Source organism: Mustela lutreola, chromosome 18, assembly GCF_030435805.1.
Source record: "Mustela lutreola isolate mMusLut2 chromosome 18, mMusLut2.pri, whole genome shotgun sequence".
NCBI lineage: Eukaryota > Metazoa > Chordata > Mammalia > Carnivora > Mustelidae > Mustela > Mustela lutreola.
The window spans coordinates 7,110,752-7,128,923 of NC_081307.1; the positions used below are offsets into that span (position 1 = coordinate 7,110,752).

At 34.6% G+C, this 18,172-nt stretch overlaps 1 protein-coding gene across 1 annotated transcript in view; it reads right to left on the minus strand.

Annotated features, from left to right (window-relative positions):
- Positions 1 to 522: 522 nt before the first annotated feature.
- The window catches only part of LOC131820665 (disintegrin and metalloproteinase domain-containing protein 5-like), a 159,623-nt gene continuing 141,973 nt past the window's right edge, over positions 523 to 18,172 (minus strand). The window contains exons 19-22 of the mRNA XM_059156370.1: positions 17,637 to 17,748; positions 6,987 to 7,146; positions 5,271 to 5,321; positions 523 to 678 (exon numbers count right to left, since the gene is read on the minus strand). Coding sequence (XP_059012353.1) covers positions 666 to 678; positions 5,271 to 5,321; positions 6,987 to 7,146; positions 17,637 to 17,748 — 336 coding nt within the window. The 3' untranslated portion in view covers positions 523 to 665. The remainder of the gene's footprint in view (positions 679 to 5,270; positions 5,322 to 6,986; positions 7,147 to 17,636; positions 17,749 to 18,172) is intronic.

Below are 18,172 nucleotides of genomic sequence, written 5' to 3' on the forward strand. Positions count from 1 at the left end.
AGATCCAGGTTCTGTAGGTACCAAACTATATAAAACTTGATGAATGCTCTCTAAAAAAAAAGAATATAAAATTTAAGGTCCTGACTCTGAAAAGAACCCTCAAGTAAGTGGCCCTGATGCTTTTGCTTCCTTAACTCCATGATAAATATACTCTTGGTAAACAGGTGTCTCAAGAGGCTAAAGTGGATATACGGTTTTTGAAGAAGAGAAGCAGTAACAAGAGGAGATTGAGTAAATACCACTGTGGCAAGTCACAGGCTAGCCAAAAGCTAGGAGCTCTGAAGAGAAGGAGGGAGGTTGGACCAAGGGAAGAAGATTCAGGTCAACCTAAGCAGCATAGGAAAAATGGGACAATCTATCTTTGGGTCATGAGACTGAACTAGCAGCCCCTCTTGGCATCACGAGATGAGGTCTTAAGCTGCTTTCACCTGATTCAGAGCCTCTTCTGAATTCAAATTGCAGTAGATAGGGTAGAAAATGAGACTGAAAATACAGAGAAAACATCAGACATAATTTAGGTGATTCAAGTGCAGATGATTTATTATTTCATATTTTGAACCCTCAGCAGTAACAACAGAGATGAGGGTGAAATTATCTTTCCCTTCATGGTTTAGGTCAGTTTCTGATGATTTATTTGGCAATGTCCTTCTTCCAGGCCAAAGTTGTTAGAGACTGTTGCTGTAAGAGAAAACAAAATAAAACACAATACAAAGTGCCAGTATTGGGTTTTTTTGTTGTTTGTTTTGTTTTTAGCACTAATATAGGTGATTTAAAGGGCATGGTTAACTGAAGAGAAAGGATCAGGAAAATAAAAAATCAATTCCAGAATAAACAATTATCTGTTACCTCAACAGCAAATATTCTTAGTTTTGTAATAGGAGTGGCTTCCTAAAATTCCTGTAATGGAGCCACACATCAGGCTCCCTGCTCAGTGGAGTCTGTTTCTGCGTCTTCCCCTGCTCCTCCCCTGGCTCATTCTTTCTCTCTCTCTCAAATAAATAAATTAAAACTTTAAAAAAATAAAGATAAAAGTATCCCATTTAAAGAACTGTCCTGGGGCGCCTGGGTAGCTCAGTTGTTAAGCATCTACCTTCAGCTCAGGTCATGATCCCAGGATCCTAGGATCAAGCCCCACATCGGGCTCCCTGCTCAGCGGGAAGCCTGCTTCTCCCTCTCCCATTCCCCCTGATTGTGTTCCCTCTCTCTGTCAGATAAAGAAAATCTTTAAAAAAAAAAAAAAAAGAACTGCCCTTTACTTGAAATGAAGACATGGGTTAAAAGTAATGTACTCGTGCCACTCTGGATAACAGTATGGAGGTTCCTCAAAAAGTAAAAATAAAAATAGAACTACCCCATGACCCAGATTTTGCACTACTTTTGTATCCCAAAGGATACAAAAATACAGATTTGAAGGGGTACATGCACCTTGATGTTCATAGCAGCATTAATCAAAAATAGCCAAAATATGGAAAGATCCTGTGTCTATCAACTGATGAAGGGATAAAGATGTAGTATGTGTGTGTGTATACATATATATATGTATATATGTGTGCAATATTCCATATTGTGTGTGTATATATATATGGAATATATGTACATGGAATATGGAATATTGTGTACACACACACACACACACACACACACGCACAATATGGAATATTACTCAACCACAAAAAAGAATGAAATATTGCCATTTGCAATGATGTGGATGGAGCTAGTGTATTATACTACACAAAATAAGTCAGTCAGAAAAAGACAAATGCCATATAATTTCACTTACATGTGGAATTTAAGAAGCAAAACAGATGAATATTTGGGAAGGAGGGAAAAAGGAGAGAGGGAAACAAACTGTAAGAGCCTCACTTTTGTTGTTTTAAATATTTTATTTATTTGAGAGAAAGAACACAAGCAGGGGGTGGAGAGTGGCAGAGGGAGAGAGAGAAGCAGACTCCCCACTGAGCAGGGAGCCTGATGTGGAGCTTGATCCACGAACCTGAGATCATGATCCTAGAGGAAGGCATACACTTAACCAACTGAGACAGAAAGTCACCCCCATAAGAGACTCTTAAAGATAGAGAAAAAAACTGAGTGTTGATGGAGGCAGGTGTACGGGGATGGGCTAAATGGGCAACGGGTATTAAGGAGAGCATTTGTTATAATACACAATGAGTGTTATATGTAAGGGATGAATCGTTAAATTATCTTCCTAAAACCAATGTGTCTGCCTGCCTGTCACTCTCTCACACACACACACAACACACACACACATACAAGTGTATATAGTGATATTTTTCAATTATCATTTTCTAATTGTTTGTTGTATGTGTATGTATGAAGTTAAAACTGATTATATATTGGCCTTGTATCCAGGCACCTTACATTCATTTATTAATTCTAATTGGTTTGTAATTTCTTAGAATTTTCTATGTGCACAGCCATATCATCTACAAACAATGACATCATTCATTCTTCATTTCCAATCTTTCTACTTTTTTTTTTTTTTTACCTTATTCTCCTGGCTAGGATCATCCATACAATGCTGAAAAGGACTACAGTTATGAAATGAGTATGTTCCTGATCTCAGGAAGAAACATTCACAATTTCATCATTAACTGGAATGTTTACTATGTTTTCTTGCTTCAAATTTCCTTCATCACATTATAGTAACTTGTCACTAGCTAAGTGGGAACTTTTATAGTGAAAGGATGTTTTTTCTTCATATATAGACATGATTGTATACTTTTTCTCATTTTTCTCTTAATATGGTGAATTATGTTATATCAACTTTCTAATTTTAAAGCAACATTTCATTCCTAGATCACCCTTCCCTTCCATGGCTATTTATTTATCTTTTACAATGCTAACAAGATTCAGTTGGAAATGTTTTGTTTAAAATTACTGCATTTTTAATCAAAAGTTGATCTATAATTTTTTTCTTTCTACTATTGCCTTTGTCAAGTTTTGGTATTAAAGTTAGATTCGATATACTCAACTAATGAGTCATTAAACATTGTATCAAAAACTAATAATATGTTGGCCAATTAAATTTAATTAAAAAATAAAATTTAATTTAAAAATTTTAATTAAAAATTAAATTAAAATTTAATTTAAAAAGATAAAGGTAGACTAGCCACACAGAAAAACAGGAAATGCTTCTTCTTTTTATATTTTCCAGATGAGTATGTGTAAGATAGGTATTACATCCTTTTTTAAATGTTTGGAAGATGTAATGGTTTGAATTACTTTCCCAATTCTTCACTCTTTTCCTAGTATATGATTATTCATCCATATTTTTTGCCATGTGACTTTTTAGTATCTCCTAATTAGAGTGGGTAGAATACATCATACACATCTACTCACTGATGTTGAATTTGATACTGTGACTTGTTTGTTCAATGCAATACAAGATGATGTGATTAAGCAAGTGTTGACTCAATTTGTTTGGGCTCTTTTGCTCCTGAAGCATGCCACAAAAACAATATGCCCTAGTATTAAGTTTATGAGAAAGTTTGAAATGACAGTTTCCAGATCTTTAATGGAAGACTTATTCAGTATTTTCAATTTTTTTCTATTCTATTCTGGGAAAGGTGGAAAGATATGGTTTTGGAGGAATCCATACATTTCATCTAAAAATTTAAATTTATTTTAAGTTATCAACAGTGTTCTCTTTTCTTCTAGTGTCCAAAAGATTAAAAATATGTAATTTTCTTATCTGACATTGGTATTTTATAACCTTACTTTTTATTTTGAACTACTGGATAAATTTTTTTTCTGTTCCCATATGCTTCAACAGATAATGTTTATAAACACTTGTCTTAATGAAAGAAGATGTTAGGTTAAGGACACATTATACACATTCCAATGAATTAAGCATAAAGCTATTCTAATATCTTTCTAGACCTAAGTTTATATACATTTATAGCTTAATGAAAAAAGATGTTACTTGACAGGTTTATACACAGTACAGTTTTAATTACATACATTAATCTTTTCAAGAATCAGTCTCTCTTTGCTCACTTTTTCTGTTATTTTTCTGTTCATTTTCCTTTCCATTCATTTCTGCTCTTTCCTTAATTATTTCTTCCCATCCACTGTCTTCAAGTGCAATTATTTCTTCTTTTTGTGTCTTTTTGATAGAGATTATAATAAAAAACATGATTGTTCTCTGTCCTGTAATATGCATTTCATTGTGATTAGAGGGTTGAAATATCATCTTGCCTTGAGAGTAGCAATATGACTAATTTTTATAGAACCTAAAATAGTCTGCCTTGACAATAAGATTAGGAAGGTGTGCTTTTATTTTTTTTAATTTTTTATTTAAATTCAGTTGTTAGTATATAGTATATTCTTAGTTTCAGGGGTCAAATTTAGTGATTCATTGGTTGCCTATAACACCCAGTGCTCATTATATCAAGTTCCCTCCTTAATGCCCATAACCCAATTACTTTATCCCATAACCCACCTCCCTTCCATTAACCCTCACTTTGTTTCCTACAGTTAAGAGTCTCTTATTGCCTCCCTCTCTGTTTTTAATCATATTTTATTTATATTGCTTCTCTTAGAATTATAAATGTCCTCAGTTTAGACATTTATTTCAACATATTTTACATGAATATCATTGCATGCAACTTTGTACTGCAAGGAAGAAGACATAACTTGAAAAACAACCTGAGATGCTCTATATTACCTCTTCTTATATTCTATCCATCCTGTGGTAAGGGAAATTTTTATATACTGAAAATAAAGGGGAATTTATAATTTAATAAAATGTTCTGTTTGATGACTCCATAGTTTGATCTCTAAATTTAATTTTCCAGATAAGACATAAAATGAGTGAATATTCCAAGGCTTTAACCTTACTAGCAGTAATTTTTTCCTGAGGTAATAGTGTAACTATAAGCATAAAAGATATCCCTTATCAGTCCTCTTTGTATTTGTCATTAAGATGTCATTATGATATAATTGTTCCTTACCAATGCTCAAAACAAAAATCCCACAAAGTATGTGCTTATTGATGCTTGTGTGTATACACAAAATCATTTCTTTAGTGTAGGTTGGGGAGGAGAGGTTGAGATATCATGAGAGCAAGTTTTATTTTTTATTATTATAACACTAAATAACAGTGAAAACCATAAGGAATATCATGAACAAATGTTTTGGTTTCAAATTAACAATTTTACAGTGCTCCTAAACAATTACCAAAACACACAATGCACCAAAGGAAAAAAAATTACAATGCACAATAACTTATCACATAGTTCTACACTCACCTTACACTGGGGGATAACGTGCTGTTACTGCTGCTTTCTTCTGACACAGATCTGTGAAATTGACAAAATTTATTTTAAGTGGAGAAATTTAAAAATCTTGAACTAAGTAACTATTTGAATAAAGATTTTTCAAAGAAAAATAATGATTCATTAAATATTGTGATTCATTAAATAAAATGTCTCCTTCCAACAAAATAAAACAGATACTGATCTTTTTTTCTTTTTCTTTCTTGAATCGATTAATATGCAGTGAGTGTTATATTAGTTTCAGGTGTACAATATAATGGTTCAACAATTTTATACATTACTCAGTGCTCATCAAGGTAAGTGTACTCTTAATCCCCTTCATCTCTTTCACCTATCCCCCTCCCACTGACCTCTCTTCTGGGAACCAGTTTGTTTTCTGTATTTAAGAGTCTGGTTTTTTGTCTTTTTTAAATTCTGTTTCTTAAATTCCACATATGAATGAAATCATATGGTATTTGTCTTTCTCTGATTGGTTTATTTAACTTAGTATTATACCCTCTAGCTTCATTCATGTTGTTGCAAATGGTAAGATGTCATTCTTTTATGGATGAGTAATATTCCATTGTGTATATATACCACATCTTTATACATTCATCTAAAGATGAATCTTAATATTAGGAGAAATGCTATCTACCTTGCTTTTTTGATGAACTCGTCTTCATTTTACATTTATTCAATTATTTATGGGCCCACATTTGTATAGACATGCCCTCTGATTCTATGATAGCCCTAACTCTTCAGGTCAAATTAAGCCAAAACCTTAAAGTTGCAGTCAAAAATTTAAGCTAATTTTTCTATAGATTTTTATTTTTTTCCTTTCTCTTATAACATATATCTGTTTCTTCTCTTCCTGTCATTTACTGGAGGTTAAAACTAGAGATAAATACTTCTGTGGGAAAATACAGTAAATTGTGAATAAGGGGCCTAATAACTATATATAAATATTTATGTAACTGATTATAGACAATGTGATTTCACTTACTGATTTGGTATACCCAAAAATTTATGATACATTGGAAAGCTATAATTATCTCTCATTTTATAGAGTTATAGAGAATAATTTTAAGAACACAAAGATTAAGTCACTTGCTCAAGGTATCATAGTTTCTGCATACAAGATTTAGGAGTTAAAACCAGGTTTTCTGAGGCTAAAAGTAATTTCTTCCCCATTTCATGTTGCTGCCTCCCATCTCCTAGCCCGTGTTTTGAACTGCACATGTAATTTCTGGTTAAGAAATGGCTTTACAAACTAGCAATGTCAATACTTAGGAAAATAATATTCTGGAATAATATATTGGAAGCAGGTTCATAAATACCATTTTAGTTGAGCTGTTCTAATAGAGTTGTCTGAAAATATCTAAAAAATTTATCTTTTGAAAGTTCCTTTGAAATGCAGTGTTATATATTCTCAGAAGCCTTTGGACAATAGAATCTTAATAAGACTATTTCTACAGCTTTGGCTGACTAACAGGCTGAATAAACCTCGACTATCCTCAGCAATCATATCTCCTCTTAAAGAAATACTCATGAGTAAAATGAGGGAAAAAAATGGAGAACATCAAACTGGTTTGAAATGTATCCCTGGACCTCTCCTCATATTGTTCAACTTACAATCTTAGATTTTCCTGATGAAACAGGAGTACTTTTTTCTTGACTCATTGAATTTAATAAGAGTAAACATATATATACCTCTCACTTTCAGTTTCCTCTCTGTAGCACAGCTCCTTTATATTATTTTGTTTTATTAAAACAGTGGCAGTGATGATGAGCACAGGTAGAGAAATGTAGAAAATGAGTAGTAATCGGTGTTTTGAAGGAGTGGTATTTTGTTCCCTCAAGTAGCTTTTTCCTATAATAGAAAATAACCATTTTGAATTATGTTAGAGATTGTATTAACCAGGCAAAAATGTGGAGAGGATATCATTACCAACATTAGTCCCACAGAGAATGTTGGGACTGTGCCTATATATAAGAATTAAATTTGGGAAGTATGATATTTAATCTCTCTCACATTATTAAATATTTTTCTAAAAATTAAAGATTAGTAGTCACTAAATAACAAATATTTAACTAAGTTCTTCCGTCAAATAACAGCAACAAGAAATTGTTAAAATGGCTCTAGAGTTATTTTATAGAATGCATGGCTAAGGCTGGCTTTGACCCATTTCTATCCAACTAATGTTAATGTCACATTTTTCTCATCAGTTCTTTTTATTTTTTAAGATTTATTTATTTATTTAAGACAGAGAGAGAGCGAGAGAGAGAGAGAGAGAGAGCGCGAGCGTGCGTGCACACACATGTGTGCACAAGTGGTGGGGGGAGGGGCAGGCAGAGAAAGAGAGAGAATCTCCAGCAGTCTCCGCACTGAATGCAGAGCTGACACAGGACATGATCTCAAGACCCTGAGATCACAACCTGAGTTGAAATCAAGAGTCTGATGCTTAACCGACAGAGCCACCCAGATGCCCCCATCATCAGTTCTTATTCATTCTCAGCTGACAGATGCCCCCATCATCTGTTCTTATTCATTCTCAGCTGACATCTGTATTTATTCCTGATTATCTGATCTATGTGGCTCCATAACTTTCACCTCTTTGTACATACTAGCCACCTATCTGGGTTGGTAATGTGCCAAACTCTGTTTGAGCAACAATTTATTGGCACGTTTTTGTTTTTGTTGTTTTCCAATTGAAGCAATGGGGAAGTTGACAGGTAGAGGAGCTACCCCCCAGCTATAGTCATGCATGATCATGGCTCAATATGTTCCTCTTAGAACTGCCCCTGTGCTTCACAAGATAAAACTTGTGAACCATGAAACTGGATCATTAGCTGAGATTTCTAAGCAAAATGTTTAAGGTATGGCCCAGGCTCTCCCAACTGCTTAGAGCAAATGTGAGAGCAGATCGATGAGTTGAAGAAGTGTTAATCAAAGAGATACCAGAACTTAGAGACTTGGAGAATTCTCAGCCTAATCAAATGCTCAATGTGTGGCTGGAAAGTCATTTGATATTGAGATTATTGCATGGGAACTATTTTAGCAGCCATCTCAGCAGAAGATAGAGATAGGATTATGAAGGCAGAAACCCTGCCAGGTGGAACCGAAGGGAACAGGATGGGACAATATAGTCATTTCACTGCTGTTATACTTCATTTGTCAAGAAGAGAGAAGAATGCCCCAAAGATAATTCAGAGATCAGGATTTTCTTTCCCATCACAGCCCCAGGAACTTCCCTCCTTGGCTTCAGCTAGCCTGCCCCAGCCTAGTGCCTGAAAGGCTGCAAACTGTTGTGTGGACAGGGCCAGAAGGGTAGGGGTGGATGTCACTGAGGGCTATGGGGTGATGCTGTCACTACAGGGGGCCTGGAGGACAGAATATCGAGCCAAAGAGAATATTCTTGAAACTTAAAACTCTAATGCAAGTTAGCTTGTTAGGTTTTGTATTTACTGGGATCTGTCATTCCTTCCTTCCAACTTCTTTCTTCAGAATGAGAATGTCTATTCTATGCTTGTCTCACTGCTGTTTTTCATGATAAAATATTGGAAGTTTCCCTAGGAGCAAAATAATGATCACCTCTTTTGTGATTATATCTTTTTATTCTAAACGGATTACCCAGGGCAATTATGAGATGGGGGTAGAGATTAACTAAAAAAGAGGAAAGAAAAATTATTATTAAAAAGATGTGGCAAAATTATTAATTGCAGTTACATCAATTAACTGCCCTAAAAACTAAAAGACTTGAAAATAGTCATAGTCCATTGATAAAATGTATACACAAAAATCTGTAAGCTTCCTACATGTAAAAAGTAACAAGTTAAAAATACAATGACAGGAAGACTTTCTGATAACAATTTTCAATAAAATGATATTTTTTAAAATGCAAAAGGTAATTTCTGATCCATATTTCATTCTATACCTATAAAGATATCTAAACCACAATGAATTATCAGCTTATACCTGTCAGGATGGCTACAATTTAGCAAACAGAAAATAATAAGTTTTGGGAAGGATGTAGAGAAACTGGAATCCTTGTGCCCTGTTGGTGGGAATGCAAAATAATGCATCCTCTGTGGAAAACAGTATGGAGATTCTTCAAAAAAGTTAAGCATAGAATTATCATATAACCTAGCAATTCCACATCTAGGTATATACCTCAAATTATTGAAAGCATGGACTCAGATACTAATATACCCAAGTTCACAGCAAAATTAGTCACAATCACTAAACCTTGGAAGTAACCCAATTATCCATTGACAAATGAATGGATAGGCAAAATGTAGTACATACCTATAATGGAATATTAACAGCCTTAAATAGAAAGGGAATTATGGCACCTGGGTGGCTCAGTCGGTTAAGTGTCTGCTTTCAGCTAGGGTCATGATCTCAGGGTCCTGGAATCAAGACCCTCAACAGGGAGTCTGCTTCTCCCTCTACTCCTCCCCACTGCTTGTGCTCTCTCTCTCTCAAATAAATTTAAAAAACATTATTTTAGAGATTATTTATGTATTTATTTGTCAGAGAGAGAGAGAGAAAGAGCACACAGGCAGGCAGAGTGGCAAGCAGAGGCAGAGGGTGAAGCAGGCTCCCCGTGGAGCAAGGAGCCCAATGAAGGACTCGATCCCAGGATGTTGGAACCATGACCCAAGCCAAAGGCAGCTGCTTAACCAACTGAGCCACTCAGGGGCACCCCCAAAAAAATTTTTTTTAAGAAATACATGTTCCAACATGAACTCTGAGGACACTGTACTAAGTAAAATAAGCCAGCTACAACATGACAAATATTGTATGATTCCATTTATACAGAGTCTCAGAAGTAGTGAAATTCATAGACAAAAAAAGTAGAATGGTGGTTTCCTGGACCTGGGAGAAGGGAATGGGGAGTTATCATTTAATGAATATATACTTTCAGTTCTGCAAGATTAAGAATCCTGGAGGTGGATGGTGGTTGCACAACAATGGACTTAATGCCACTGCACTGTAGTCTTAAAAATGGTTAAAAAGGTAAATTTTAAGTTATGTGTATTTTACAAGTAAACATACATATATAAATGTGTGTATGTTAGAAAGGGTCAAAAATATTAGTAAAATAGATTGCCAAGTGTGATGAAAGAGCAATACACAGCAGAATTATAAATTTCCTATAATCATAGGTAAATGGGAAGCTTCATGAAAATTAAAGAGATGTAAATGAATTTCTTTTTACTACAAGCTTGTCATGGATTAAAAAGATTGATAATAACCCCTGAAAATCAAGAATAATGTATATTATTATTGGTGGTAATTTCTGGAGTTAGGATTACATAAAAAATTTTTGAAAGAACAATTATAATGTGAAATTAAAATACACTCTATGATTTTATATATTAAGTAGACAAGTAGATAAAAATATAGGAGAATTTAGATTCTAGAATGTGCAAACAGGAAACACACACATAAACACATATATATTCCATTATGTACATATGTATATCTTTGTTCTTATATCTATATATGTCATGCTGTAAAATGGTTATATATTCTTTGATAAGACCCATGAAATATTAACAAAAGTTGATAATGTACTGATTACAAATAAAGCCATCATGAATTCCATAATTTTAGTTTTTTGCAAGTCATATTTTGTTAAGTCAGTGATATACAAAATAAATAGAATAAAGGTGTTAAAGAAACTGGGCTTCTTAAGATCACCTTGCCTCTCATCTGTATGCTCCAAAACGCATTTGACATCACAAGAGCTTCTCCCTTGTTGAGTCGAGGCCTCATCTTTGTCTGGGTACAGGGCCCGAGGAAGAACCACTGGGGACAGAAAATGCATGCAGCCAGATGGCATACCAGCCCGGGGCTTTCAGAGTACATCTACAAGCCCCAGAATACATGGATGAAGACAGACTCTATGGCAGCTGATTAAAATGAAATTAGCTGGATTGAAAGTTTTCCTCTGATCCCAGGCTCAAGAACCACTATTCTACTGACATCAGGACCCAGAGTGACCTTGGGAAACGAAGCATGAATATTTGCCTGGGACGATCCAAGTTGTCATATGCAAAGTCTCAAATATTGAATAATCCATACCTGAGATGGGAAATTTTCTGAGTTATGGCAACTGGTTTGGAGGGTTGAAGCAAAAGAAGAAAATCCATATGGAAGCTTAAAAAAATAAGGAGTGAAAGCAACACTGTTTTGGTGTTAAATGAATAAAGCACAAATTACCTGTCTTCTGTACTTTCTGTTTTTAACTCTGACAGCTGATCTCGACAGTTTTAATTTGTGATTCATTCTGAGTGATGTGACTTAAGTGTGCAACCCAAGGGTATTGAAATAGTAGTCCATCTTTGACTTAGTCTTTGTATTGGCTGTTGTGCTTTGTGTCAAGAGTACTAATTTAGTTTTTCATTTTGTAAATATTGTAATCATGTTTCCTAGGATAATGATAATCAGAATGATTACAGTACTAACCATTACGACCCAGACATCACTGATCATGAAGACTAAATGACTATCTTTAATGACAGATGGAAGACACATTGGATTTAAGAAATAAGTAACTAGGGGCACCTGGGTGGCTCAGTGGGTTAAAGCCTCTGCCTTTGGCTCAGGTCATGATCCCAGGGTCCTGGAATTGAGCCCCACATCGGGCTCTCTGCTCAGCAGGGAGCCTGCTTCCCTTCCCCTCTCTCTGCCTGCCTTGCTGCCTACCTGTGATCTCTGTCTGTCAAATAAATAAATAAAATCATCAAAAAAAGAAATAAGTAAAGAGAGCATATTATACATTATGATGAAAATACTTTGGATGCAGAAATAAACCCACACATATGTGGTCAATTACAACAAAGGAGCCAAGAATATAAAATGGCAGAAAGGACAGTCCCTTATAAGTGGTATTAAAAAAACTGGATAGTCACATGCTAAAGAATGAAACTGGACTTTTTAATATGATAAACAAATATTAGCTTAAAATGTTTTAAAGACCTGAATGTACATGAAACCATAAAACTCCTAGAAGAAAACATAGGTAGCAAGCTCCTTGATATTGATTTTGGTGATGATTTTTTGAATCTGACACTTAATGTAAAGGCAACAAAAGCAAAAACAAACAAGTAGGACTACACCAAACTACAAACCTGCACAACAATGGAATCATCAACAAAATTAAAAAGTAACCCCATGAATGAGAGGAAATATTTGTCAACAATATATCTGATGAGGGGTTAATATCCAAAATATATTAAGAATTCATTTAACTCACTAGCAAAAAAAAAAAAAAAGAATAAATGAAAATAATCCTGGGCACAAGAAATGAATAGAAATTTTCCCAAAGACATTCAAATGGCCAATGTGTACATGAAAAGGTATTTAATATCACTAATCATCAGGGAAATACAAATAAAAACCATAAAGAGATATCACTTCACACATGTTAAAATGATTATTATCATGGGGTGCCTGGGTGGCTCAGATGGTTGGGCATCTGCCTTTGGCTCAGGTCATGATCTCCAGGTCCTGGGATCAAGCCCTGCACCGGGATCCCAGCTCAGCAGAGAGTCTACTTCTCCCTCTCTCTGCCTCTTGCCCTGCTTATGCTTTCTCTCTTTCTCGAATGAATAAATATTTTTAAAAAATAAAAAATAAAATGGCTATTCTCAAAAAGACAAGAAATAACAAGTGTTGGCAAGAATATGGAGAAAAAATAACCCTTGAACACCATTGGTAAAAATATAAAGTTGTACAGCTCCTATGGAAAACAGTATGGAGGGCAAGGTTAAAAAATTAAAAATAGGGGCGCCTGGGTGGCTCAGTGGGTTAAGCCACTGCCTTCGGCTCAGGTCATGATCTCAGGGTCCTGGGGTCGAGTCCCGCGTCGGGCTCTCTGCTCAGCGGGGAGCCTGCTTCCCTCTCTCTCTCTCTGCCTGCCTCTCCGACTACTTGTGATTTCTCTCTGTCAAATAAATAAATAAAATCTTTTAAAAAAATTAAAAATAGAACTACCATATGAACCAGCAATTGGCAAAGAAAATGAACACACTACCTCAAAACTATATATGATCCTGGATATCAAACTTTTGTCTGTACTGTCATTTGCAAATATCTTCTCCCATTCACTTATTTGTGGAGCATAACAAATAGCATGGAGGACATGGGGAGATGGAGAGGAGAAGGGAGTTGGGAGAAATTGGAAGGGGAGGTGAACCCTGAGAGACTATGGACTCTGAAAAACAATCTGAGGGTTTTGAAGGGGCAGGGGATGGGAGGTCGGGGTACCAGGTGGTGGGTATTATGGAGGGCACGGATTGTGTGGAGCACTGGGTGTGGTGTGGTGAATGCTGTATATAGGATCCACCCATGTTCACTGCAGCATCATTTACAATAGCCAAGATATGGATACAACCTAAATGTCCACCAGTAAATGAATAGATAAAGAAAATGTGGTCATATGTAGATAATGGAATAGTGTTATGCCATAATAATGGAATATTATTCAGCCATGAAAAGGAATGAGATCTTGCCATTCATAATGACATGATGGGCCTTGAGAGCCTTCTGTTAAGTGAAATAAGTCAGACACTAAGACAATATATTTATATGATCTCATTTATATGTGGAATCAAGCTTACAGATGTGGAGAACATACTAATGGTTGTCAGTGGTGTGGAGGATTGAGTGAAATGGATGAAAGGAGTCAAAGGATACAAACCTTCAGTTTTAAAATCAGTAATTCCTAGGAAGGCAATGTACAGCATGGTAACTATAGTAAATAATACTGTATTACATATTTGAAAGTTGCTAAGAGAATAAACCTTGAAAGTTCTCATCATAAGAAAAAATAAAGGTAACTATGTATGGTGATGGATGCTAACTAGACTTACAGCAGCCATTTCACAATGTATACAAATATACAAATATTGACATAATATGTCAATTATATCTCAATTTAAAAAAGAATTTGGAATAGGTATGGTGGAAAAGGTATTGTGAAAGCATATTTGGAGGTTGAATCACAAATTTTTTTGATGAAAAAAGCATGTAATTTTAAATCAACCGCATCTTTTTGTTTCCCAATTAAAAAAAATTCTTTTCTCTCCCTGAAGACACCAATGTCCTGACAAAAATACCTAGCAAATTAGCATTAGTTTTGGCATACCATAGAAACAAACATGCACTGCCCTATCACTCATTCCCTTCATTGTTTTACAAAACCAAGTGAAGTTACATTTCCGATTCACAGATTGCATTACAAATGTCCTGTGGGAGAAAAATGTGAGAATTGTTATAATATCTGCTGACTCCTTAAGTGTAGCAATAACTGTTATATCTTAACAAATGAATAAATCAGCAAAATATTCCCCCAGTTCTTAATTTGATTTTAAAAATGAAGTTTAAAATAAGTTTAATTTCTATACAGATTTTAATTACATAAAAAAATTTTTTATCTTGCTCAAATCCAAACTAGACTTTGTTGATCTTCATGCATATTTAGCAGGCAGTCCAAATGTAAACTTCTGCAAATCCCTTTCAGTCAATAAGCTTCTTCTCAAAGAAAAGGAAAAGATCTTACCCACTATACATACTACACACCATGGACACAACACTGAATGGAGTGTGAGATGCTTACCTGTGATATATAGGCTTTCCTGAATAAAGCTTTTGGTCACTTTTAGTTTCCTCAAAAGGTATGGAAGCTGGTAATGGGATTTTTTTAAATTAATTTATTTCACAGAGAGAGAGTGTGTTTATAATAAAGCACAAGCAGGGTGAGGGGCAGAGAGAAAGGGAGAAGCAGACTCCACACTGAGAAGGAAGCTCGATCTGGGGCTCAGTCCCAGGATTCCAGGATTATGACCCCAGCTCAAAGCAGATGCCTAACCAACTGAGCTACCCAGGCACCCTGAGATTTTTCAAAACTTTATGAAGTGGGAAGGTGATGGCTTCCTCAGACATGGATGCATATAAGATGGTTCTTAGTGTTACAAGCTATATGAGATGTGTTAGAATACCGGCCGGGCATAAAATCTTATTCTTGAAAGGCTGGACAATAGGAATGTACTTCTTTAATTTTTAAGTACATTGAAGAGGAAAATAGGTTACAGTAAAAACAGAATTTACGTGCTGTTTCTCTGAAACAATTTGCTAATCTGTGAATCTTAGAGGGTAGAAAATGAACTGACTATACCTATGACTCATATTTTTGGAAACAGACTGCTTCAGAACTCAAAAAATGTATTTAGAAAAAGGCAAGCAGTGAAACAGGAGCTTCTCAGACTTTTATTAAAATTGAAATTTGTTTGTAATTCAACTTAGATTTCACAAATGCAAATTACCTCTATGCTTTCAACCATGTTCCCTAAAGAAAAAAATATACAACTTCTGACATTCAATGTGATTCAGAGTGCTTAAAAATGATGAGCATTTTTGAAATGGGTAGCCTATATGGTGAATTAAACATGAAAAGAAACTGACTGCTAGGTACCTGATCTACTAGAAGACACCTACAGAAAAAAAGCTAATGAATGTTTTTGGAGATCTGAAAAATAATTTCTACAAGCCTAAAACCCTGCTGTATCTAGTTTAAAAACAACAACAACAACAACAGGTATGTCATGTTCAAATGCTTTGTAGGAGATCTTCATGGATGCCATCAATAGACTGACACTTGAATTCAGGAATGTGGCTTGATAAAGTAGAGCTTCAAGTCAAAAGGAATTGTACATTTGGCTCTATTCCACTTTGCTGCTGCTTAAAGGAAGGATATCTGAAAGGCTGCAAGCAATACAGAGAAGTATAATTGGAAAAGGAAACAGAAAGAGCCAAAAAGATATCTGACCATATCATAAAACAGAGAATCATGTTTTATTAAAAAAAGATTTTTTAAATTAAGTTGTTAGCCAACATATAGTACATCATTAGTTTTTGATGTAGTATTCAATGATTCATTAGTAAAAAGAAAGAAAAAGAAGGAAGGAAGAGAATACTGTCATTGTTATTTTTTATTAAATATAGGGCAAGCTTGGGGCGCCTGGGTGGCTCAGTGGGTTAAGCCACTGCCTTTGGCTCAGGTCATGATCTCAGGGTCCTGGGATCGAGTCCCACATTGGGCTCTCTGCTCAGCAGGGAGCCTGCTTCCTCCTCTCTCTCTGCCTGCCTCTCTGCCCACTTGTGATCTCTGTCTGTCAAATAAATAAATAAAATCTTAAAAAAAAAAAAGAGTAAATATAGGGCAAGCTTAATTTTTCTTATATTTATATTCCCCTTTTGAAAATTCTTATGTTTATGAATCTTAATAATATACAATAAGATAGCCTGCAAAATTTAAATATCTAGTAAAGACTTTTTAAAAAGAGGTAAATATAAATTGCTATTTCAAGGGAAATATAAAATACTGTCATTATAAAATATTGTTACATTTTTGCTCATATATATTATTTTCTTAAGTGGTTGTACACACTGGTAACTAGTATTGTTGTTTCACTTAAATAATAGTATTTATGTAATAAAAATCACTAATACACAATATGTAATTTTAAATAAATATCTATTTTACACATTTATGTGAAAATAATATATGTTTAAAATTATGTTATGTGTTAAACTATCATTCCTTTTATTTATTTATTTATTTATTTTTGGTCTGATACACAGTCTAATGTGGCTGTGTGTTAACTCTGTAAAAAGTTGGGTCACCCTAGCTACACCTTCCCCCTAGTATCCAAGCTTCAAGTAGATCTGCCAAGGAGTTTCAGTATTTATATGCCCCAAGAGGAAAGGGGGTGAGGGTAGAGAGCCTCTGCTCCCAGGTTATCCTAGGTGGGCTCCAATATCTTCTAAAACCAGGAAATATCCCCCAGGTATCCTCAGTCCTAGCCAGGACTTCTTAATCTCAAAATAGTACTCATGAACCCCACAGGAGATATTCTAGAGAGGATAGTTCAAAAGTCTGCGCTGGAATCCTTACAGTGCAGCAAAAAGGAATAAAAGATAGCCTGAAGGAATCTAGTGGCATTAATATAACAATGACTACTAACAAACATTATTTTAAACCAGAAATGTATGAGACAATCCAAAGTGAACAATCCAAATTAACTAGTCAAATTTTATGCACTGGAATTTCTACTTTTATATTGCCTAATCTGAGTACACTTTTTGTGTCAATGTTGATATAAATGTCAATGTTGATATATAAAAAGTACAGAAAAAACTTCTACTGTCTTGGATTTTTAAAAATTTTACAAATAAAACAAAAACATGTTTTTGGTATCAGTTGCTTTGTAACCTAGCTTGGAACCTATACTTTAATTTTTTTCTCTTACATAATTGTCTTTGATTAATAAAATTTGAAAGACACAAACCAGATGGAGCCTTGTGCCCATCATCAATACTTCCAAATTCTCCCTTCTTCTGCAGGCATGTAGGAGGATCAAACCCCTTTTCACACTGGCAATGATTTAAATTGTTGCAAACCTGGAGTAATCAGAAAATAGAACAATTATTTTTTAGAGACATTGGTTTTCATTAGAGACCAATAAATATTCTATACTTACTCAACAGAGAATTTATTTCAGAGAATGTATTCATTTAATTTAAATAGACAAATTAAATAAATTTTCACAAATTTTCTCTCAATATTGTCCATACTTTAGAAAGTATATTTAGCTTCTGCTGACAAAGTAATTAAAAAAAAAAATTCTTCAACTCTTTCCATAGCCAGACCCAAATTCTATCAATTACCAGTAACATGCCACTAATTATCATTTAGTTGCCAGTTTCACAGAACAGCCCAGACTCTGAATTAACAAGCAAGACTAGAAAAAATTTCTAATGACCTTTGTTTATCAGTTTCTACCTTCTTTCTATGAAAATAAGATCATTTTTGTTATATAACAAT